This window comes from Sarcophilus harrisii, chromosome 3 (genome assembly GCF_902635505.1).
Source record: "Sarcophilus harrisii chromosome 3, mSarHar1.11, whole genome shotgun sequence".
Lineage (NCBI taxonomy): Eukaryota > Metazoa > Chordata > Mammalia > Dasyuromorphia > Dasyuridae > Sarcophilus > Sarcophilus harrisii.
Window position 1 is genome coordinate 81,437,991 of NC_045428.1, and position 25,023 is coordinate 81,463,013.

Below are 25,023 nucleotides of genomic sequence, written 5' to 3' on the forward strand. Positions count from 1 at the left end.
ATAAAAAGCTATTAAAATTTAAAAAAAAAAAAAATGCCCTGCTATAATGAAATTAGACCAGTGACCCAGGATTCTAATATTGGGGATGTTAAAAACATACAACTGACTCGTGATACAAATAAAATATTTTTACTGTAAATCAAAGACTCTTAAGAATTGGAAGAGGTTTTTTTTTTTTTTTTTTTAAATGTCAAAAATTAAGTGTCCAGTTCAAGATTGAGAGTCAAAGATAACTGTTTTGTCCTCTTGTCCTGATATTTCAAAGACCATCTCAGACATGTGTGAAGCTGAAGTGGAAGCAGAATCTATTCAAGTTAACCTTTAAACTGTTTCATATCATTGCTCCGCAGTCTCTTTCTTTTTTTTCTTTTTCTTCTTCTTTTCTGGACTCTGAAAATAATTAAACAAGATAGAGAATATTTTAATGAGCTTCAAAACCAGGTATCAACAAACTTATGCTAACAAAGATTTAAAATGAACCTTTTATGCTCCTTATTCAAATCTGAAAATCTGCCATCATAAGCTCTCAACCAAAAACCTCCCTCTCCCTCTCCTATTTCAGGAAGTTGGCAAACTACAGTTCAAAATTTGGCCTACCACATTCTTTTCTGGAGCTTTTGAGCTAAGAATGATTTTTACATTTTAAAATGATTTATTTCATCAAAAAATGTGAAAAGCTATTCTCAGCTCAATGGCTGTAAAAATGACCCCTATTCTATTCCAAACTCTAAGTAAAATAATCAGCCACAAAATAATGGCGTTTTTAAAATCTATGTATCATGAGGAAATTGAGTTGTAAAAGATTCTGCCTACTCATCAAAAAGATTAATATTAAATGGCTGCTTATGGCACCACCATATAATAGTTCAAATATAGATTTGTTTCTACAACCAGAAATAATGTGGCAGTTAAACTTGAATCATACTTCAATGACTATACTAGTAGATGGCTCCTCCTCTGAAGGAATTTCTTCTTTTATTTTCTTCTTTTTTTCCTTTTTATCCTTTTTCTTTTTCTTCTTTGCAGAATCAACTTCTACTTCTTCGTCTTCCTCTGTAAAGAATGAAAAAATATGAAATACTGGATTTAGAAAACTTAGAGATGATATAGTCCAATTTTCTTTTAAATGAAACCCTGAAAGACTTAGAAATGGTTTAAAGTTTATTAACCTTTTTCCTGTCACAATGGACTTCAATACCTTCAGGCTCATATAGCTAAATGAGTGAGCGAGCATCTATCTCCAGAAAACACTGCTTTCCTTTTTTTTCCACTCAAACCAGCTAAGATGCAAGAAATAGAAAAACCATCAAATTTCTTCCTTCTACAGAGAGCAACATGAAGTAGCTTCTGAATTCTTGTGAAAGAGATGTGAATAAAAGCTTTTTTGTGCTCATGGCATTCTGAGAGCACTGTTTTTAGTGCAAGTGATGCTGAGGAAGACCCACTTTTATCCCCTTTGGGACACACACTTAATGACAGTGGTCTAAAATAAGGAACAGTTTTATGACTTTCAAAGAAGTTTCATCATTAAAAATAGGGTAGGCTTTTATAGGGTCCTAACTTCAAACCCTGACACCACAAGCATCTAGCTCTAATCAAAGGAACTAAGCCCAAAACTCTACAATTATATTTAACGTCCTTGGATTATAACAAAGTCTCGCATTTTTTTTCACTTAGATGATTCCCTGAAGGAGATTAGGAAATTCAACATGCTTTGTCTTGTTATGCAGCAAGATTCTGGCAGCAGTAGATCAAACCTTGTTCTCTGAGAACTGAGATGTAGTTTTCTACTAGTATTTTACAGGCATAGTAATTACCACAAAGAACTATGCTAATTTTTTCCCTAGCAGAGAAAAATAGGGTTTACAGTTTTCTTTTTGCATTTTCACAAGTTTTCTATGTTCCAAAAGAGAGATGCTTAAGTATTTTTATTCTGGGGGGGGTTCAATTTAGACAGAAGGCTCAAATACTTTAAAAACGTACAAAAAAGTAGAAATTTACCACCAAAACACTAAATTTTCTTATATAAAGCATAGGGTGAAACACGTGTGATGATTTTAGTCCAATTCGTTCCTCTCATCAAAAGAAATTTAACACAGCCTTAACAGATGGCAACTACCTACTTCTTGTAAATCTTCTAGTGAGTGCTTACTCTATTGTAAGGTGGTCCAATTCCAATGCCAAACATCTCTAATTTATTATTAATCTCACCAAATGTAATTTTCTGATAACAACCTGTTCCCACCCACCTATCCCTCCTAATTAGTCTTCATATGTCTTTCTTGATATACAGGCTCAAAAAAAAGGACCCAATATCATCAACTGCCCAAGTTTCATATACACAATCTGGAACCTAATAACTTTTTCACGCTTAAAGAGAATCTCAGAGAAGATAGTGACTAAAATCAACTATATATGTCAAAATAAACATGGACTAGAAGAGGTATTAACAATCAATCACAAACCTGGCACAACTTAATTTTACCAAAAATGAAAAGCAATCTGTATATAAAAGCAATTATAATGAGCATCAGTTATTCTTTTTAAAAATTGGAGAAATACTTGAGATGACCAGAAAGTTTTCCCTACCTCATTAAACATTGTTAGATATTTTAAAAGTTAACATGCCTACAGATTAAATATTTAGTTTGCTAGTTTAATACTACCAGCCCTCAAAATATAGAACTCTCTTTCAAATTTCCAGAAAAACTTGTTTATGTGTCTCTTAAAGCCAAATATACCTCAAAGATTATGAATCAGCAATAAAGAAATTCAAATACAGATTAGATAAAAGAGGAAGTACAAAACAACCTTTAACTTCTATAATCTTGGGTTTTTTTGCTTTCACTTCAACCATCAGTTCTTCCTCTTGTTCTTCTGACACTTCTTGAAACTTGCGTTTCTTAGGTAATGTTGGAAGAGTCGAGTCACCAGATGGATCATAAGTTTTTATTTCACTGAAAGAAAAAATTCCATCAAGTTCTACAAATGTTTTATGATTCTTCCAAGTGGAAAAATTTTAGAATTCTATACACAAGGTAGCATTTTGTTAAAAACAGAACATGATATGGTATGTATTTGAAATGTTCCAGGAGGTATGAGTTAAATATCAAAACGAACCTTTTAAGCAAATCTAACACTTGAATAGAGGTGAACTAGCTGAATCAATCTTCCATTTAGGAGCCACAATGGCATAAATTGATAAGAGGCAGATATGCTTTGAAACAAGCAAAGCTTACAGTGAGGAGCAGCTGCCTACCTACCTTTTATGGAAATACTTTTCTGTTTTTGCTAATGCCTTTCCTGTGCCACTGATTTTTCTTATCTGGAAAACAAAAAGAACAATCACACTTAAACTATCCATTCAGTTTCTTACAATCTCTCATATCACTGTCCCTGTACACTTTATAGTTCAGGGTCTAATTTAATCTTTCTTGAAATCACACAGAAGTCGACAAAGGAAAGAGGAGGAATGAGTTAACTTTTCCAAAACATTGAATAGCTGTCATGTATATAACACTTAATGGTCTACAAAGAAATTAAGAGAGACATTAGTGCATTTACAACTTGCAATAATCATGTGTGGTAGATGCTAGTGATATCATCATGTCCATTCCACAGATGAGGAAAATAAAATACAGAAAGATTAAGTCTCTATGGCAGGAGTAGGAAACATCTAGCCCAAGGACCACATAAGGCCCATGAAAGTTGCTAAGACAACTGCCAAGGCAATGAAAGCTAGATACAACAATTAACCACTGTGATTGAATTGTGTATGGCTATGGATCCAAACGGCCTTTGGCAGAAAAAAAGTTCTCCACTCCTGCGCTATGGGAATTAGGTAGTTCAGTGAATAGGGTGCTGGGAGACTGGAGTCATGAAGACCAGAGACCAAATCTGATTTCAGATACCCATTAGCTCTGTGACCCTGGGCAACTCACATAACCTCTACCTGCCTCATATGTAAAATGTAGATAACAGCACCTCCCAGGGTTGTTGTGACAATCAGGTAATTAATAAATATCTGCAAAGTTCTGAGCAAAGTGCCAGGTACAGCACAAAGTAGGCAATTAATTCCACATTCTCCACAGCCATTTCCTGCTGGGGCCATACTATTATTAGTAAATGTCAGAAAGAATTTGAAGCCATGTTTTCATTCTTCACTATATAGAAAAGAAGAAAATCTTCTAGTTTAGAAGTAAAATACTAAGTTGATTCTATATGATAAACTGCTCCTGGTTTCTTATTAAACACAAAAAACAACATGACTGAGCATGCTAAGTATAAAAAAAGTCACTCATTTCTTAAAATTATGAACTACTAGTAAGCTTTAGTGAAGCTCAAGTACGAGGTACAGTGATCTGCATAAAGTATAAACATATTAAAATTCACAAAAATACCATTTAGCTATTTGCCCTATTTATTTAGGGCCTTAATGCTACCCTTAATTAAAATGTACCAAAACAGCAAGCTATCCTTTCCCCCTGGAAATCTTCCTACTTTTGTTGTTGTTCAAATATTAGCAAGAACACAGCTCTTACCCCTCTCTCTTCCAAATGCCTCAGCCGAGCTTCTAATTTGGCTCGGTTCTCAATTCCCATTTCAGCACTAGAATCCTCTCCAAAAGCATCATAGCGGATAGCCAAAGCAGTTTTGGCTGCCAGCATTCGAGAAATCTGGAAAAGACAGAGGATAAGGACATTCATTTGATATGCCAGGATAATACAGTGCCCTTTCCATATTATACTTGTCATTTCTCAAACCTCTGTGACTAGTATCTGACCTAGTCTAATCCATGTGGTGATATAATTTTCATGTTTTTGAACTTACTTATAGTAGTAGGCCAATTACAGGGAACCTCCTTTCCCACTTTACTCCATGATCCCAATGTATGGCTCTTATTTTTGATCCAGAAGTTTTTAAACTTCATTTTTGAAAAAATGGTCATCACAAAATGACTGTCATTCATGATCCTAATACGCCTGATGCCTTGACCTTTGGTCCCCTTTCCTCAACATAGACACATGGCTTACTCGACCCCCTTGAATGTTACACTAGGTTAAGACTGTCCCAGCCACCCTTGCTCTCTTGCCCATCTTTTCTTGTGAACCTCCTTATTAGTCAGCATTGTCTTATCCTTTTTTTTTTTAACTTCTGCTGCTTTTGGGATTAAGCAGATTCCATCGATTACAAATATCTACTCTATAACCACCATGAGTGCTCCATTCCACTGAGCAACTTCCCACACTCCACCCCCTCTTCACCCAGTTCCTCTCTTCCACTGTTACTGTCCTGCTCTTCAGCTGGATTATTATCATCTACCTACAAATTTCCTAACATTTCTTTAATCCTAAAACAACCTTCCCATGACCCTCTTGGGCCGTGTGGCTAACATTTCATATTTCTATTCCCTTTCCCCTTAATTAAAAAACTATGGCCACACCCACAGCCCCTCCTTTCTCACCAACCATTCTTTCCAACCTCTACAAGTGATTTTTGATTTCACTCTACTGAAACTTCTTTCTTAAAGGTCACTGAAACCAGTGACCTTTTTTTTCCCCTTCTCTAAAACTCTTATCTTGGAGTCTGTGCTACTAAAACGTCCTGGCTCTTCTCTCTGATTGCTCCCTTTTCTTGACCCCTTCTGTTTCTGTCTTAAAGGGCTTGCTTTTGCCTATATATACTTTCTTCAATCCATCCTCTAGAATGTCCCCACATTTCGCTAGCATCTTAAGGTATACAAAGCATCCTCCATTCCCCAACCACTTTGTGTTTAGAAAGATGAACAAGGTTGTGCCTAAAGTTATACACAATGTTGGAGCCAGGATTTAAACCCTTGTGCCCAAACTTCATATGTACCATGATGGCACACCATGCACTCTTCCCCTGGCATGCATTACTCTAGATGATGATTAGCTCTATGCAAATATTTCACATTTTGCTGCATCTTGACATATTTGTACCCAAGAAAAGATAGTGTAGAAACGGTACTAGAGAGTGAAAAATGGGGAAGAGACTGATCCATGCTGAAAGTACAAAACTTGACTCTGTAGTCACTGTGGACTTTGTTAATACCAAAATAAGTAAACTATAGACAGTTATACAGCAACAGTTAAGATAAAGAGGATTGCTATATTATGGCAAACACAAAGAGCAAGAAATTTACCAGAAATTTTTCTAAACTTTTCTTGAGAAACAAATACTTGAGCAACATAGGACAACTCACTTTTCCTTTGTTTTTGGGGGTGCTTTGGCCTACAAGGGAGGCATGATAAATTAGGCCATATTTAGGGGTATCCCGTCTCGTCTTCAGGGCTCTGAAGAGGGCCTTCTCAGCTCCTAGTATCTGCACAGTAGAAGCTGCATGTTTTGCCAAATTCAAAAGGGAACCTAGGACAGAAAAAGGTCATAAGCCATAAAGGGTGTTGACACGCAAACTGTGTGAAATCTTGAGCTAAAGTCAAGTCATTAAAGAATGTACAAATATTTTGTACCACAGTATGTATGTTTTTCTACAGGTGTTTAAAAAATAAAACACCAAATACTTTTACTAGCAGCATTGAAATTTAACATTTACAAAAACCAGAAGAAGAAAAAGAAATGTGTTTGAATAAACAATTTTAATTAAGGGTAACATGTTTCACAAGTCTAGGAAAAGAATACTAAACTATTCCTTTTTAGTTACAACACTGGAACCTCATTTATCTCATCCCTGAGGTTCAATGTCGTGGGATTGGTATAGTTAATCACTGACTAACAGTAAAGTCCTTTTGTATTTCAATAACTAAATGCACTGGATCCTAAGATGAACATTTTATTTTTATTTTTAATTTTGCTAGGTGGTTAATATTAATGCAGGGTTCCAATCTACCTCTCCGTGCTATTCAACAACCACACTAGGAATAATGTCAAAAGCTTCTAATCCTATCTCACAAAAGGTCAGAAGTGTCTCAGAAGAGGTAGTGACTAAAGTTGCCCTCACTGAAAAGTCAGGCAAACCAATTAAAATCATCATTGATCACTTCAGCCCTCAGTCTTGAATACCTATAGGATTTAATTAATTGTTTTAACTGTTCAGTAGCTTTTCTTGCGTCTCACTGCAAGTTAGAGATCTCAAGAAAACTCCTGGATGCATATCATTACAGTAAGGACAGATACACACAAACACTTCAAATGATAATGACTTACCTGCATGAGAAATAAGTCTAGCTCCAACTAGCTCACCAACCATGACAGTCACATTTGGGGCTATGGCCATCATCCTGTTTTGGAGGTACTCGTACAATTGGTTTCTGTATTCTGAGATTTCAATCACCTAGTATAAAAAAGTACACATGTAAAAAAAAAGTTAAGTAATAATAATAATGATAATTTTTTTAAAAAATTCAGTTCCCAGAGAAATTTGTTCTAGCAAAATGCTTCAGTACCAGCTATGGGGTCCTGGATAACTCACTTAATCTATCAGTTGATCAGTATTGGGGATTTTCACCCAAGAACATTAATAATAAAATCACAAGGTCTGGACCCAAAAAATGAAGAAGAAACAAAGATATTCCTTAGTCTGAGAAATACAAGATATTATTTAATAATACAGAACTAATATGATCTGAGGCGATCATACATCAAGTGGCAGAGAGGTCCAAGGATAGGGAAAGAAAATTCAACTGTGCAGCAAAAGAGGGGAAACTATTTAGGTTTAATTGTTAATATATATTGGGAAGTTTGGACCTAATGTAAGCATTTGGTAGTTGAATGTGTTAATAAAACAGCTAAATCCAATCTTTAAAGAACTCTTATGAAATCAATTCCTACTCAATTATATTATTACCAATGTCTTGGTATCAATTCTCCCAAATTAAGCTTTCTACTTCAGTGGCAATATTTTCTTCTAAGTTTGATTGCTATAAAAGATCTTTAAGGGAAATAATTATTGCATAATGTATAACCAAAGAATTATTATTTGGAGTGGTGTGGTAAAATCATGATCATAGGCTTGAGCTGGAACAACCTTTGGAAATTATCCTGTTCAAACTCCTCTTTCTATAGAACAATGAGTGACTAAGAAAGGTTAAGTTACTTTTTCACAAAGTCATAGTACAAGATCTGGGATTTAAATTTCTGGCTCCAAATCCAGACCTCCTCTCAGTTCTACATTGCTCTCTTTTCCCCTCCCAATCCCAATCCTCCTCCTATTCGAAAGCGGATTATCCAAATGGAGGCTACATGGTTCCCTGACCTTTTCTTTGTTTTAATAACATGCCTTTTGACCATTCTCTGACCAATACTTTGGAGAGTACAATAAAGAAAAATAACAGCTTGTATGAAAAATTTGCTGAGTCCAAAACTCTTTTTGTGATACTCCTAACTATAAGAAGCATATAGGCCTTCCCAGGTCTCTATTATTTTCCAAACATGCTATTCAAGATGGCATCAGATGAGGTAGTGACTATAAACCCTCATATTTATATATCAGGTGAGAATCAATACAAAATCATCACTGCCATCATTGTGGGGACTTTGGTTAACTTGCTGGCTAAGCACTCAGAAAAGTTTTACCTGATTGCAGAGGTGTAAGATATTGTTTATGTCTTCTTCTGAAACTTCAGTTCCCATAGAAATCTCTGCAGCTGCTTTCACTTCGGCTTCAACCTCCTCTGATAAAATTTCAGAAAGATCTGAAGAAGCAAAGTTCTGCCTGTCTCCTGGGGGGAGGGAAGAGAAAAAAAATCAATGACTGGTGAATAGATAAGCACCCATTACATCAAAAAGGTTCAAGGTAAAAATGGATAATGATCCAAATGGCAGTACAAAATAAGAAATCAGTGAACAAATTCAGTTCTGTAGTTTTCCTCTTATGTTATAGCTTCAGATATATTTGAAATTTTCTAGTTTTGTATTTATTTAAAAAGCACTTATTCAAGGGCAAAGCAAAACTCTGAGAGTAAAAGAGTACACAGTAAGCAAAGAACTCTTTTGGCAAAAGCGGACCTGTAAACTTCCAAGAGATAAAAGCTCAGAATGTGCTGCAGTATGTCAAGGGGTGCCAGAATATTCTATTTTAACATGCTAATGCAGCATGAAACCATACAAAGAACCAACTCCACCAAGTAACTTCCATGTATCATAAACAATCCCCGCCTTGCTTCCTTATTAAACTGCATAAAGCTTCTTTTAAAGCCTTCATCTGGCCTCTATAAATTGCAAACTGACCACAAGAATCGATAAGAGACATTCTTTGTTGTGGAAGAGTGGTGATAAAAATCACAGTTCATCAAAATGATCACCAAATCAAAGCCCAAGTCAAAATAATTCTTGTCCCCATCCCCCAAACATGACATTTAGAGATATATCACAGATTTCTAAATGCCAGTGCATACTACTAGAATTAATGGTTAAATTTTAATGACTGCTCTTCCTGCCCAAAAAGGATAAGTAATAAATAATTCACTCACCAACTTTCCGCAAACATTTGCAGTAAGTTAAGTTATCTGTAATGATTTTTCCTAATTCAGGGAAATGCCAACCATACCATTCTCTACATCGCATAATGTAGTTATTCAGTTCTTTATCCAGGTCATCTAATAAAGCTGTAACAGGTTAAAAAAAAGAAAAGAAAGAAATATAGTAATGCCACTGAATAGTATTACTTTGCAGAGGATACTAGGGGTATTAAACACTGCATTCAATATTAAATTATCCATTACTTTTTCTAAGTAAACTGTTCCAGTACTACTCCTCACCCCCACCCCATACATCCCACTTTGTTTTAAGAGGTGGCCCCTTCCACGGAGGGGAAGGATATATCGGGAAGTGAAAGCTCCATAAAAACAAAAACTATCAGTTCCTAAAAGGTATAAATATAACCACTAATATATTATAAATCATCCCCGAAATCTTTAAGCTGTTCATTTTGATTTCTCACTCATAAAAGCTTTGTCTTTCCCAATCAAGAACTGTTCTTTAGTATCAACAGAAAAAACATCTTGAGAGAAAACTAGAAGCTACTTCATAAAAAAATCAAACTTAAAACATAGTAAGTAGATCTTTTTATCAAGCAAAGGTTCTAATCTAAGATCTCATCTGAATTCCCTCTCCTATTCTAACCCAGATTTCTCTCCCTGAAAGAAAGCATTCCTAGACTGCCCCATACGAAACAGGTCTGTAGATTTTTATTTTGTTTTGCATTTTACTTCTTATTACTTGTGGCACTTTTAAATTTCTGAAAAGCAAAAGATGGATGAGAAAATAGTATATATATATATATATATGTATGTCAGGTTAAAAAATATTGGATATTTTCTTGCATGTTCATTTTTATCACCCAAATCACATCTTAATCTCCTTTTCTCAAATTGTTTTATATGAACATTACTTTCATCCCTGTTCTTTTCTAAAGCAAACATTTCGTTCATATTACCATCATTGCCATTCTGACATCATACAAGCCCACATTATTTTGACTGAAGCAAAAACATGCTATAAAAAGTCTTAGAATTCTTTCAAACATATCAAAACCTCCCAACTAAAAATATAATTCTACTTGTATACTCAGAAATGGGACTGAATACTGTACCATTCTCCAGGGTATAACACAACCAAAACTTCCTACAAACATGTCTTCATTCTAACAAGTAGAGTCAGCATATTATTTCCCTGTTGTCTCAGTGGTAGTGACGAATGTAAAATCATTTGTTTTCATTCAACAAAACTCCATCATTGACAACAAGATATGGGAAATTATTATAAAAATGACCGATTATTGGGCACTCTTAGTAAAATGAATTAAACTTAGATGTGAGACACTGGAGTTTAATTCCCTCCTTTTATATTTGAGGGAACTGGGCTACATTAATTAGCTAAAATCACAAATCCAACCTATGGTAAAGTCAGGAACAGAAATCAGATTTTGCGCCTTGCACACATGAGCTCCTTCCATTATATCATATTGAATGGAATAGGTTACCAAAACAAATAAATAAATAAATAAAGCTCTGAATAAAAACTGTACTTACAGATTGCCTGAACAATCATGGTATCCACTTTATCAGCACTAAATTTCAGCTTGTACCGAGAGAGGCTGTGAAAACCAATGAAGTAATTATTCTCCAGAAAAATCATTTCCTTGCAATCTTATTTCCAGGATTTATTAACATAAAATAACACCTATAAGACAAGAGAAAGCATGCCCATAGTTCATGCCATATTCTGCCAGCTTTTGTATTTATACTATGACCTATTTACAGTGTTAATAGTAAAGAGCTATTTTTAATACATGCTGTTCCCATTAGCAAGGCAGATGAAAACACACACACATATATATACACACATACACACACAAAACACAGCACACATGAAATATACATTTAAAAAACTAATTTGACAATAACGATAGCATCTTACTGCTAAGATCCACTCACTACGTAACTTAAGACTTTTAATTAGCAATCAAATATACAAAAACAAACTCAAATTAACATAGATTCATTAATTACTTACTATGTGTAAGTACCAAAGATAAAGAACAAAATATTCTCTATACTTAGGAACTTATCTTTTTTGGGGGGACATTCAACATGTATACAGTTAAATATAAGGTAAACTGAGGAAGAGCCAAGAGCATGTTGGATAACTACCTATAAAAGATGTTGAGGATAGATTTTGCCTGGGGGTAAAAGGTTGAATTAGGTGACCTCAAAGATTCCTCTCAATTTTTAATACTCTATTTGTCATTCTTTAGTTGGGTTAGGAGCCAATAAAAGAGAAAATGAAGATGTACAGGTAAAGAGTGAGTGAGATTCAGCGATAGGAATGGAAAAGGAAAATAAAATGTCCAATTATCTAAAACGAAAACAATTGTTTAGAAATTGAGGAGGGTTTCCCCCAAAATGTTTCCTTCCTGGGAATAGATTGAGAGGGAAAAACAAATAATTTTTCTAAGTTCCAGTCTTTTCTCCCTTTCTAAATTTTAGTCTTTAGATCAGGAATTATGCTATAAAACAGTTTTGGCATTGCAGAATGCCTAAGAACAAACAAAACTCACCTATGTGCCAATCCTAGACACATAGCTGCCATTTCCCGAGATGGAAGACCAGTGATTAACCCCTCTATCTGTGAGCGAATTCCCCTCATTAGTTCTGTTATGGTAGGGCTATGAATACAGCTGAGGTTCAGTTTGTCCTATAGGAAGAAAATGAAAAATTAATCAAATATTGCAAAATTTCCAAAAACACTTCACAATATACAAACAAATCACTAAGGAAATAATCTGCTAATCACTGGAGCACAGTAATATACACAGAAATATACAAGGTTTGTAAATGCTTAACACAGGGTTTGGCACAGGGTACACAATAAATGCTTACTGAGTGACATGTTTTCATATTTATATGCTCACTGTTATATAGAGAGGTTAATTTGCTGCTCGGCCACTTTATAATCATATGTTTGACTTTTGGTGATCTCTATTGAGGTTTTCTTGGCAAAGATACCAGAGTGGCCTGCTATTTCCTTCTCCAATACATTTTACAGATAAGGAAACTGAGGCAAAGAGAGTTGCCCAGGGTCACACAGCTAGTTAAATGTCTGAGGCTATATTTGTAACTCACAAAGATGAGTTACTGATTTCAAGCTTAGCATGCTATGCACTGCACTACTTAGCTGCCAACTTGTAAATAAGCTGTTAAAAACTTTATAACGTCAGATGGAATTAATTTTTAAATTAAGATTTATGTTTAATGACAAATGGAAATATGTTTAAAAGAAATGTACATGTTTAATTTACATCAGATTGCTTAGTGTCTTGGAAAGGGGAGGAGGGAGACAATTTTGATATTTACACATGCATTTGGAAAAATAAAACATTATTGAAAATTTTAAAAAATCTTTTTAATACTGGTTAATTAGATTTTTGTGTTGATCACAAAATTTAAATAAACCCCAATGTAGTTCAAGTGCACATACGGCAAGAAACTAAACAAAACATTATTAATAATGGAACAAAACACCAACTTTAATTGAATATGTATATGGAAATTTTGGTGGATTTTAAGAGAATCAGAGTGCTGCTTCCTTCATTACAGAAGCATCATTAAAAAAAATTCAGGTAATAAATGAACTTTGTTTCTACAAGTGTAACTTAATTTTAATTAATTGTGACCAGTTTTGGATTAAATCTTTTTCTACATGTATTTTTCAGGGCTTGGAAAATGAGAAAACATTCAAGTATATAAAGTGACTCAAGTCTTTGACTTCTGGGTCATCCTGTATTAAACCTACCATCTAACTGATATGGTTATTTCCTTCCACCAATACATATTATTAACCCTATCTACACATAAGGGGTCTGAGTCCGATCAACTCACTCTAGCTACGTAGATATTTTCTTTTTTTTTGCTGAAGCAATTGGGTTTAAGTAACTTGCCCAGGGTCACATAGCTAGGAAGTGTTAAAGTGTCTGAGACCACATTTGAACTCAGGTCCTCCTGAATTCAGGGCTGGTGCTCAACCTATTGCGCCACCTAGCTGGACCCCATTTTCTTTTTTACTCATAGACTTCTTTGAATAATATCCTTTATAATGCTTCTTCACAATTTCATTAGGAATGTGTGTTGTAGATTGCTAATGTCCAATATGGACTTTTCCACCAACCTCTGGGTGGTCTTCAACGTAAATCTTTTGGAGCTTTGAATATTCCATACATCTCATGGCCATAGGGCAATTATCCCACTTTTCCTAAATGTGTCTTTGTTTAGAGCAGAGCTGAGGCAGACAACTACAGCCAACATGTTGACTTTTAGCCTATTTTCTCAAAGCCAATATAGATGAATGTACATGAATTTTATAATTTTTTTATGGCTACGGTCTTGGTGCACATTGGACATAATTTATCCTCTTGACAAGTCCTTTTAAAAAAGTATGTACATCAATTCCTATATAGTGTCAGATTACAATAATGCCCTTAAGGGAGTACTTTCCTATGTTAGGACTAGTTGCCTCTGTAACTAAATCCATTCCTCCCCTTCATTTTTAGGTCTTATGTACATGTTTTAGTGTGTCTCCTTTCTAAGCCAGCTGTCATTTCCTGTTGTCGTCAGTGTGTCTGTCTCTAATGGCTCTTATTTCTAATCCACTTTGGGTGTAGAAAGCAACATAAACTTATAAGGGCTAGTATGCAAAGTAAGAATATACAGACCATGGGTGAATGCTCAGAATTTTAAATTATTCATATTGTGCTCTAAGTAGCTGAGGTCTTCAAATATTTCTACTATATACTTAATTGCATGAATAAACTTATACCCACAGTAGAGATCTCTGAACAGCCTGTTTTGTTTTGTACAATCTTTTGCCAATTTGTCTAAGTCCTGGACCTAATTATGTTTTAACTCCTGGGTTCATTGGCCTCTAATCTACCGTAGATGGGTGCCAAGCTTTGTGGTAAATACATGCTCTGTCCTGTCTACTCCATTATGGTAAGGTCACGCAATTAGGGCTCAATAAATACACAAGGTCAGAAGACCTCAGTCTTTATTATTAAGATGGCGTCTTCAAGCTGATTATGATTAGGTAAATCCACAATAACCACACCTCCACAGCCCTCTACAGACAGTGCTGAAACAAACAGAAGATTGTTTACTCTGTGAGAATCGAGAGTCAGTTCTTTTATGCTCCCAAAAGAACACTAGTTAATGAGTAAAGAAAAGGCAACTGCTAATAAACAGACTTTCCACTGAGACTGTGCACTTATGTCTACTGTTTTTAAATGGGAACTTTCCAAGTCTCTTTACAGGAAATGTCAATTGACTGACCTAGGAATCACTTCATCATCCTTCTAACTCCCCTGACTATCATGCTTTAGGTTTGTCCTGTTAAAATACAGGGACTGTCTTATTTTTTGCATTTCAGTGCAATGTCTGATACATAATTGGCACTTACTGCCTTTTTCATGCTGCACTGGTTCTTTTAATGTCCAAGTTTTTCCTGAATTCTTTGATTCTATCATTTCTTATAGTGCAATTATATTCTATTTCATCCATATGCCACAAGTGTTTCAGCCATTCCACAATGAAGAAGCACCCACATCGAGCCAATTCTTTCATATTAAATGTTGCCCATTTGTCATGACTTGTTCTCTGAACCAACCACCAGGTGGCCTAATTGGATCAAGTCAGTTTGTTACATGACAATGAGGGGCGAGCCACCTACAATTAAGCTTGTGTAAACAAAAATACACATAAGACATAGATGCTCAAGAATGGGAAATAAAACTAATATCTCAGGTGGTATATAAGGGTAATCTATGTGCTCAAATGGGAGAGATTATCTCTAAGGGCGAATATGAATATGAATTAATTCAGAAAACAAAATTAAGATTCTTTGTTCTCTAAACCCATCTTTATTTTTTCTTTTTTTTTAATTTAATAGCCTTTTATTTACAGGTTATATGCATGGGTAGCTTTATAGCGTTAACAATTGCCAAACCTCTTGTTCTAATTTTTCACCTCTTACCCCCCACCCCCTCCCCTAGATGGCAGGATGACCAGTAGTTGTTAAATACATTAAAATATAAATTAGATACACAATAAGTATGCATGACCAAAACATTATTTTGCTGTATAAAAAGAATCAGACTCTGAAATATTGTACAATTAGCTTGTGAAGGAAATCAAAAATGCAGGTGGGCATAAATATGGGGATTGGGAATTCAATGTAATGTCTAAACCCATCTTTAAAGTAATCCACATAAAACATAATTCTGGTTATAGATATAATCTTAAATAATATTCTTCAGACTATGCTGAATAAAATGAAGATGCATGGCAAATTTTTGAACCTAGCTATAGGGATGGATGTTTTAAATTGAGACTAAAATCAGTGGGGGTTTTTAGATTGTTCAGAAAAGGTCAAAGCAAAAATATCTTATTTGGTTTATACTTGCTAAAATGCATAGTATATTAATGGGCCTAATAAAGTCATTAATTTTGAGCTGCAAGGAATTTTACAGGTTATCTGGACTAAGTCTCTCATTTTTCAAATGAGGAAAATGAAGCTCACAAAGCTTAAATACTTCAGCTAAGGTGACACAGAAACCAAGAATCCAACCCATGACTTCCAAGCACAAGTGTAGTGCTTTTCCCACTAAGATATTCCATATGACTATATTCTTTTATCTTATTAAGTTGATACCTTAATATTTTAAACTTACTAGTAAAATCTGGGGAATGTATGGCATTTTCCAGCTTCATTTCCTTCTGTGAAAGCAGCAGACTGAATTGTCTACAGCTATTTTATAGATCAACGAAGTGAAAAAGGTTTGATTTGCCCATTTATTGGGTGTAGAAAGAACTTAAGAGGGAATATTAAACAAAAACACCATATCCAAGTATTTGACAGTGGGATATAAAAGTACCTCTATTTTGCATAATAAGTACATACAACTTTCCCCATTTTTCACATCATAATTGAGAAAAAGGTAAAAAATGTATTTTACAATGAATGTGAAGGAAAAAACCAATCAACATTTACAAATCTGGACTGACAAAATCTACAATATAAACAACTATCCTGAATCTCTAGAGAAACTATAAATACTTAGTATAAGGAGCTCTCATCATCAGATAGCACAAGATGAAATTAAAGATAGAACATAAAATTAAGTATATTTCAATACAAGGCTTCTTAAATGTTTTCCATTCATTACCCTTTTTTGCCTAAAATCTTTAAGTAATCCATATGTGTGTGTACATACACACACACACTATAAAAAATCAAACATATATTAACAATAAATCATAATTTTGTGATCCCCACAGTCAGTTACAAGACAGCATATAGGTTGCGACCCAGTTTAAGAAGCTGGGTTTCAATTGAGAAATACTTAAACAATTCAAATATAAATTTAATAACTATCATACTCTAAGAAATGGGGGGAAAAAAAAAGACAGATTCAGAGACTTCTGGAAAGACTTGTGTCAACTAAAGAACCAGGAAAATAAAACCTATGGTATTTTATGCTGTACTACAATAATGTAAAGGAAACAACTCTGAAAGAATGAATAACTCCCATCAATGCAATGACTAACTGTGACTTCAGTGAAAAAGTGGAGAATCTTATTTCTCATCTTTTTGAAAGGTGAGAGATGTAAGGATAGGAGACAAACAGCACAGGGACTGATTTCATATGGCTATGGGCACTTGCTACAAGAATAGACTTAAATTTGGAGGGTGAGACGGAGTAGAAAATCAAGTAATTAAAGTAATTCTCCCCCAACAAAGAAAGAAAATCCATTCTTACCTTTATGACACCTCCCAGTTTGGCATCGGCTACAGCCAGCTGTTCATGGGCTTCTTTTGCAGCTATCTTTTTCAAGACTTTCTTTAAATTCTTACTGAGTTTACCTTCTACCAAAGCTGTGGAGGCTTTTTAGGGAGAAAAAAAGAGGATAAAAATTTACTTTATACCACTAAAAGAAAAGCAATGCTCCTTAGAACTTCAATATCAGTGAAAATCTATGTCCTGGGGGAGTGGGGGGAGTAATCAAGGTTAACTCTTTCACTCAAACCTTTGTATAAAGTTTTCAAAATCTTAGCACTAAGAAAATTCTTATTAAAAGCTTATAACTTTTGTCTCTTACCCTAATACCGATTTTTGGTTTTCAAAACATTCCAGCTTTTTTTATAATGGTATTTAATTTAAATACCATTCAAATAATTTAAATTTCCTAACACATATTAATAAGCATTATTGTTATTTTATGGATGTCTTGGTTGTAATTCAGTCATTCCAGACTCTTCATGACTCATCTGGGGTTTTCTTAGCAAGGATATTGGAGTGGTTTATCATTTCATTATTCAGCTCATTTTAATTGTCTGAAGCCACATTTGAACTCAGGAAGATAAGACTGAAACAATTGATCACGTTGCATACATCAAATTTATCCATGCCCCTTCACTCTAAATTACATAATACCCCCACTGGAAAAGTATGTGTGTGAAAACATATGGACAAGGAGGCTCATGGGGAAGAGGGTTACTCACCAGCCCCTGGGTTAAAAAGCAGAAACACTAATGAAAGCTGGGGTAATGGCAACCACAAGGTGGTGAGTGAAGGGGTGATGCTGATGCCTAGTTAGTGTCTATGTGTTTGTGTATAGACTTTTCAGAAGACACTTTTAAAATCTCAATGTTGAATGGACTTCAAAAGTTTCTGTGATAGCAAACAATTTTAATCTTACCATTTTTAGTCTTATTTTTGATCTCTGGGTATTTTAAACCTCTATTATTTTTAGGACACTTCATTCATAATCACTCTTTTTTGAATCATATAACTAATAATGACTCAGTCATTTAATTCACTTGCCATCTAAAATAGCTATCTTTCTGAATTAGATTAACTAAAGGAAGTAGTTTAAATCCTAGACTTTTCCCTCCAAAAAGTAAGACAGTGCTTAGCACCTTATTTGGACTTACATAGTAAGAAATCAATTTAGGGGTGATTTTTTACTAGAAAAGGATTTATCATCAATGTAGTTCCCATATAAAGAGTTTAGAAAGTATTAAACACACTTGTCAAGAACTAGAGGGACTTACAGAATTGATAAAAGTGTAAAGCTAAGGCATTTGTAACTTCAGTGTCTCAGCAGAAAAGCATATGATTGAATTCAGAAATTTTTCTGCATAATTTTAAAGAATCACACTGAATTATACTCTATACACTATGCATTTCTCACACTTAAATATATTCCATTTCATAATTCAGACAGTTCTGTGAATTGTTCTTTACATCAATTAAATTTTATTTACTTTAGCTTAAGTGTTGTCTCAGTGGTAGTGACGAATTGGTGAATGAAATCATTTAAGATTCAGTTCCAACATATGTACATCAGTGACAACACAACCCTGGTTGATTCCTAACTGATGCAAATAAACTTTTAATATACAAACCAGATGACAGAAATATCCAGATTAGCTTTTTTTATCTTTCCTCTTACCTGCTAATGCTTCAGTTGTGTCCTGGAACTTCTCAAAATGTTTTAGTTTTACTCTGAGAAAAAAAAAATTTTCATGTTATCACAAATATAATTTAGCTTTGGATAAGTCCTGCTCTCTAAATTTAAACTAGTGTTTATGTAGAAAACTTTGAAGTTTGCCAAGTGCTTCTCACACATTCTTTCTCATACTTAAATATCCCCCTCTCATTTTAGATAGTACAGGGAGACCACAGATGCTAAAGTAACTTGCTCATGGTTATTTAGTATTTTTCAAGTTTATTTGAACCCTGACTCCCAAATCTAATGCTCTAGTCTTATAAGCAATGTTTTTTTTTTTTTTTTTTTTTTTAAACGCAAAATAATTTTTCCCCAGGCTTACCAGAGAGTCTTTGGCTCTACAGCCAAAAAACTCCGAGGACAAGGAACCATCCATTTGATAACCCAAGTTACAAATATCACCATACCAGGGGATTCTAAATTAGAACTTTAATGGGGGGGGGGGGGGGGGGGAGGAAACGGCCTGTCCATATTATCCCATTGGACCCCAAACTCTATAAAGAGCAAATGTGAAGGAAAAAAAGGACTGTACAAGAGGAGAATATTTCATGGTTCCAAATCAGAAATTTGCATACAATTCTGACAAAGGTGCTGATCTATAAATTCCTTATTTCTCAGAAACTTGTAGTGGTGACTGAAAGCATCCATTGTACAAATGTTTCAAAGGCTTTTCTTTCTTTTTTTGTAATTTAAGTAACCTAACTGTGATAGGTAGACTAGCTATAGATCAATAGCCGAGTAATTCAGATTCTTTCTCACAGTTAATTTGCTTACAAAAGCTAGTAGTGTTTAAAATTATTCACAACAACATTTACATATCACTTTGAGGTTTGCAAAGCACTTTCTCAGGTCTTTCTGAATACAAGTCCAGAGTTCTCATCATTGCACTACCTAGCTGCGTAATGGTGTTTTTTTTTGAGTTCTTAAGAATCTTAAACCTTTTCTCTTCATTTATCCAGAATCAGACATTACACTAAATCTTGGGGATGCAAAAAAGAAACTTATAGCTTAAAGCACTGAATTTGGAATCGGGAAAAACCTATGCTTTAATCCCACCCTACATTTACTACAGAAGGAACCCAAGTCATTTTATATGGAATGTTTTCCCAACAAAAAAATGGGGATAAGACTCGAGGTACCCAAATCAGTCTTGAGGATTATATCCATATAAACTTGTTTTGCAAAACTTTAAAATGCTATAAAAAGCACAAGGTATTATTATCACTACTAGACTCCATAGCCTAAGCCAAAAGTATGAACAAAAGCAGTTTAAAGTAAAAATAGGATAAAATCATTTCTAACAAGCCTTGAACACATTCAAATCCTGATTTTATTTAGATTTAAACTCATTTTGATACCCAGCAAGTCTCCATGCTTCTAACCCACCTGGCCTTAATACGGACTCATGTTTATTAAGTAGTTATGTTCCCCAATTATTTTAGTATTAGCTAAGTGAGCCATTCCATTATCCCTTAAAAAAGAGGAAAGGCAGGCAGAGGAAACTACTGAAGATTTAAGTTTTAATAAGGTTTTTTCCCCCTTTATTCTTAACTTGAGGTTCCCCACTCTAACTTGGACTTTGAAAGAGGCTCTGATACTTCTTCATAATTTGAACATACCAAAATCAACATGAAGATGGCTGAAGGGAGTCGGGTGGGGGTTAACATGGATAAAAGAATAGTTTTAGGAAGTACTTTACAGATCTAATAGAAAACCTAAAACCAGCTATTCCAAGAGGAAGCACAGGTATGAAAAAAAAAAAAGCTAAAAAAAAAAAAAAAGCTTAAGATAAGAATATTTCGGCTCTCATACACATTTAAGCTTGAAATTCTTGTATAGCCCTGAATAGCTGACAAAAAAATGCAATTAAAAGAATTTGGACAAGAAGAAGATATATGAAGACACCTCATTTCCCTCTGCCCAGGGATGGTGGGTGAAAGTCCCCATGAGTCTGCAGCATTTCATATAATGTATTTTTTTTTTCTATATTGATCAGTTTTTTTTTTTCCTTTAAAAAATTATTTGTATGGCTCTTTAGAGGAAGAGATACTAAGGAAATCTAAGTATTTTTCAACCCAAGTAGCAATAAAATCTGTTTAAAATGTGATTTCCTTACAATTATGCTTTAAGGAAACTTCCTACCAAGTTTTTTTCCCCCCCTGTCCTGCTGTATTTGAGATTCCCTGGCTTTTAAACTTCCTACACATCACCAAGTTATAGTTTTAGGAAACTGGGTCATTGTAAAGGTAAGGGACCCACCCATGAAGACTACTGATTCCCAAGGTTATATTTCTCTCTACCCACCAGGTATGTTGTTGTTCCAAATTTAATTATATTCTGTGCACAACAGAACTCAAAATAACTGTACCAACAAGCAAAGCAGTAAAAATTATTAAGTTCCTTAAAAACCAAACATTAACAATGCTTACATTTTATTTGCTTTCTCTGGAGTTTCAAATTCTTTCCACAAACTGTCCACTTCTTGTAATTTCTTCTCATTTAGAACCTGAAATGAAGTCAGTTAAATTAATTTTTTTTATTATTAAAGCTTTTTATTTTCAAAATATATGTACAGATAATTTTCAACATTCACTCTTGCAAAACTTTTTTCTCCCTCTCTTCCTCCCATCCCCAATCCTGTTAGAGGCAAGTAATTCAATATGGTAAATATATATGATAATTCTATACATATTCCCATAATTCTCATGCTGCAAAAGAAAAATCAGATCAAAAAGGGAGGGAAGAATGAAAAAGAAAGCAAAATGCAAAGAAACAGTAACAAAAAATAAAATATTTTGTGATCCACATTCACTTTCCATAGTCCTCTCTTTGGGTGCAGATGGCTCTCTCCAACACAAGACCATTGGAACTGATCTAAATCATCTCATTGTTGAAAAGAGCCATGTCCATCAGAATTGATCATCATATAATCTTGCTGTTGCAGTGTATAATGATCTGATTCTGCTCATTTCAATTAGTATCAGTTCATGTCAGTCTCTCCAGGTCTCTGTGAAATCACTCTTATTGATCATTTCTTATATATCTTCCTTAACATACATATAACTATAACTTATTTAGGCATTGCTCAACTGATGGACATCCACTCAATTTCCAGTTCCTTTTTGTAAAGAGCTGCTACAAACATTTTTTGCACATGTGGGTCCCTTTCCTTTATGATCTCTTTGGGATACAAGCCCAGTAGAGACACTGCTGGGCACGAACAGTTTGATAGCCCTTTGGGCATAGTTCCAGATTGCTCTCCAGAATGGTTGGAGCAGTTCACAACTCCACCAACAATGTATCAGTGTCCCAGTTTTCCCACATTCTCTCCAACATTCGTCATTATCTTTTCCTGTCATCTTAGCTAAGATGAAGTGTAGTGGTACCTTAGATTTTTCATTTGCAACCATTTCTAGTCATATGAAAAGGTGCTCTAAATCACTATTGATTAAAGAAATGCAATTTAAGACAACCCTGAAGTACCACTACCTCTCATCTTAGCTAAGATGACAGGCTAAGTGGAAGCTCTAGCAAATTGTTCCAACCTGGAAAAGCTCCAAATATAAATTCGATGACAGAGTATATCTACTGTCCAATCACCAGACTAAATTTGGTGATGCAATCAAGTTAGCCACAAGTCTTAAGTATATTAAGTTATAGAAAGGGAGCTGTATCTGTGGAGAGATTATCCACTCTGTAGAAATTATAAATCTTTTTTTTTTTTTAATTTAATAGCCTTTTATTTACAGGTTTATAAATCCTTGAGAATACAAGAATGAGCCAAAGAATTCAATTCACTTTACTTTTATAATAATACTTGTTGATAATTATAGCTAGTAAGCACCGAGGAAATATTTGAATGTAAAATGTTGCTGAACCCCAATACAGTAAAATATGTACTAAGATTTCTTACAGTGGTTTGTGACTTCACTTTGTGCCAAGCGATGGTTAAAGGTAGAATAGGGGGATCTAAAAGCTTAGAATTGAGTCCAACCTTCCTATTTCACAGATGAAGAAACTGAGAGGCCCTTAAAGATTAAGTAATTTGTCCAAGTTACTAAGTGTTAAGTATCTGGATACAGGATCAGAATTCATGATGAGATTAACCCTAACTACTAACTAAAAAGTTAGTACCTAAACTGTCCTGTCAACCATAATAAAGACCTTTCACTAAATTCCCTAAATCTTTTCCATCCTTCACTTCTATCCTCTATATCCCCAAAGATGCCAAAACAAACCCAAACCAGTTGGCTCTTTCACAATCTCAGACCACCATAGGGAGTGAAAACCCAAGGCTACAACCCAATTTTCTTTCCACAGCTACTTAATAAGTGACAACCCATAACCTCCTGCCCTCATTGCTTTGTTTTCCTAGGGTATTGTGTAGGTGAAGGTGGTTATAGACAGGTCTAGCTTATTTTTTTAATTTATCAAATAATGGTCCTTCCCCTTACTACACACTATCAGGAATCTTATGGAGGGGCTGCAGCACCCGAAATTTAAAAATTAAAAATGATTCAATCTTAAGTTTTTTTTTTTTTTTTTTTTTAACAATTCCTTCTCAACCAACCTTGTTTTACTAGAAAAGTTAATGCTTTGGCAGCATTACACGTCAGGTAATGCCAACTTATGCCAAATTCCGTACAACGGAAGGCTCACCATCTCGGGTGAGTTCCTGCCCCAGCAGGAGCTCAAACAGCGTGGCCTGGTGAGCTGGAGTCAGCAAGACTGGAGTTCAAATCCAGTCAAAGACACTTATTAACTGTCACCCCCCAGACAAGTCATTTAACAAAACAAAAGCAAACCAAAAAAACAAACAAACAAAATTGCCAGCCTCAGTTCCTCACCTGAAAAATGGGGGGAGGATAATAATAATAACAATAATAATAGCTACCTCAGGGTTGTGATAGGGACCAAATGAGATAATGCCTGAAAAGCGGCTAGCACATTGTAAACACCATATAAATGTGAAGCATTGTATCATTTAATTTACCACGAAACTCCCCTCCCAACTCAGGCGCCACCTCCTCCCTTCTCCGTCTTAGGAAATGGAGCTTTTTCCCTCTAACTTGGAGATCTGCACTCTGGGCCCGGGCCGCACACAGCAAGTAAGCCGTTCCCCCTCACGCGGCTCCGACTGCGCCGGAAGCCGAGAAGGAGGTCCCGCCGGGCCTGCCACGGGCTCCTGGACAGCTCCTTTCCCTCCCCCGGGTCCCCGAAGGCGCAAGGCCCGATCCGGATCCGCAGTCCCCGAGGCCACGTGCTCGGGGAGCGGCTCTCCCCCGGCCCCGGCGGAGGCTTGCCCCCCCCCCCCCCCCCGGGCCCCGTCGCGAACCCACCGCGCGTGCTCTCAGCGGCCTACCTTGAAGATGGCGTAGCCGGCCGCGGTTTCAAACAGCACCAACATGGCGAGCCCGGAGGGCGAGAGGCCGAACGGCTCCCCGCGCGCAGCGACCCCACGAAGAAGCTGGTGCACCCCCCCCCCCTCGGCCCCCCCCCCCCCCCCCCCCGCCGGGGGGGGGGGGGGGGGGGGGGGGGGGGCATCGGCAAACTCGCAGCCAGCGAAGCGCGCGCAAACTTCTGAGGACTGAGAGCCCAGCACACGTGGGCTCATGGGAAGATAAGGGAGGGGAAAGAGTAGAACCGGAAGAAGGAACAAGGATTTCTGGGACGCGGCCCGCTCCTTCCGGAAAGGGAGGCGCATGCGCGTGGTGATGCGCACGCTGGGCTGAGGGAGGCCTCTGGTTCCTTGTTCCGAGTGCGAGCGAAAGCGCCCCTCCCCCAAGCCAAGAATTAGGAAGTGCCCCATTAGGTCTCTAAACTAGATATACTGGAGATTTTGAATAATCAGAATGAAAACCTGAAGAATTAAAGTGGGGCACGTGACACAAAATATACCCCACCACTAGTAGTTTTTTTAAATTAAATTTTAATTAAAGCTTTTTTTTTTTTTTAAACATTCATGCATAATGTTCCAAAT

The 25,023-nt window shown here is 35.7% G+C and overlaps 1 protein-coding gene and 4 non-coding genes across 5 annotated transcripts; all 5 read right to left on the reverse strand.

Moving 5' to 3' along the window:
* Positions 1–107: 107 nt before the first annotated feature.
* Positions 108–24,450, reverse strand: NOP58 (NOP58 ribonucleoprotein). Its single transcript, XM_031958313.1, has 15 exons — positions 24,406–24,450; positions 21,473–21,549; positions 18,987–19,039; positions 17,291–17,415; positions 12,041–12,177; positions 11,013–11,077; positions 9,453–9,587; positions 8,557–8,702; positions 7,189–7,315; positions 6,227–6,390; positions 4,542–4,676; positions 3,264–3,325; positions 2,812–2,957; positions 926–1,053; positions 108–390 (listed from the first exon to the last, which is right to left on the reverse strand). Exons 1-15 carry the CDS (start codon positions 24,448–24,450, stop codon positions 337–339), a joined length of 1,599 nt encoding a protein of 532 aa, XP_031814173.1. The 3' UTR covers positions 108–336.
* LOC111720064 lies at positions 6,946–7,022 on the reverse strand. Its single transcript, XR_002769927.1, has one exon. It is a non-coding gene; the product is annotated as a small nucleolar RNA SNORD11 (small nucleolar RNA).
* On the reverse strand, positions 8,423–8,506 carry LOC111720065. The gene has a single exon (XR_002769928.1). It is a non-coding gene; the product is annotated as a small nucleolar RNA SNORD11B (small nucleolar RNA).
* LOC111720063 lies at positions 10,650–10,730 on the reverse strand. Its single transcript, XR_002769926.1, has one exon. It is a non-coding gene; the product is annotated as a small nucleolar RNA SNORD70 (small nucleolar RNA).
* On the reverse strand, positions 18,805–18,892 carry LOC111720062. The gene has a single exon (XR_002769925.1). It is a non-coding gene; the product is annotated as a small nucleolar RNA SNORD70 (small nucleolar RNA).
* Positions 24,451–25,023: the final 573 nt, after the last annotated feature.

What these genes read in the sequence shown, in the direction of transcription:
- NOP58 (XM_031958313.1), bottom strand. Translation starts at nt 24,450, where the DNA reads ATGTTGGTGCTGTTTGAAACCGCGGCCGGCTACGCCATCTTCAAG. An exon ending in AACTGGGAGGTGTCATAAAG is followed by an intron (nt 12,178 to 17,290) that starts GTAAGAATGGAT and finishes TTCTTCCTATAG; the next exon opens with GACAAACTGAACCTCAGCTG. An exon ending in GGCATTTGGAAGAGAGAGGG is followed by an intron (nt 3,326 to 4,541) that starts GTAAGAGCTGTG and finishes TTTGTTTTCCAG; the next exon opens with ATAAGAAAAATCAGTGGCAC.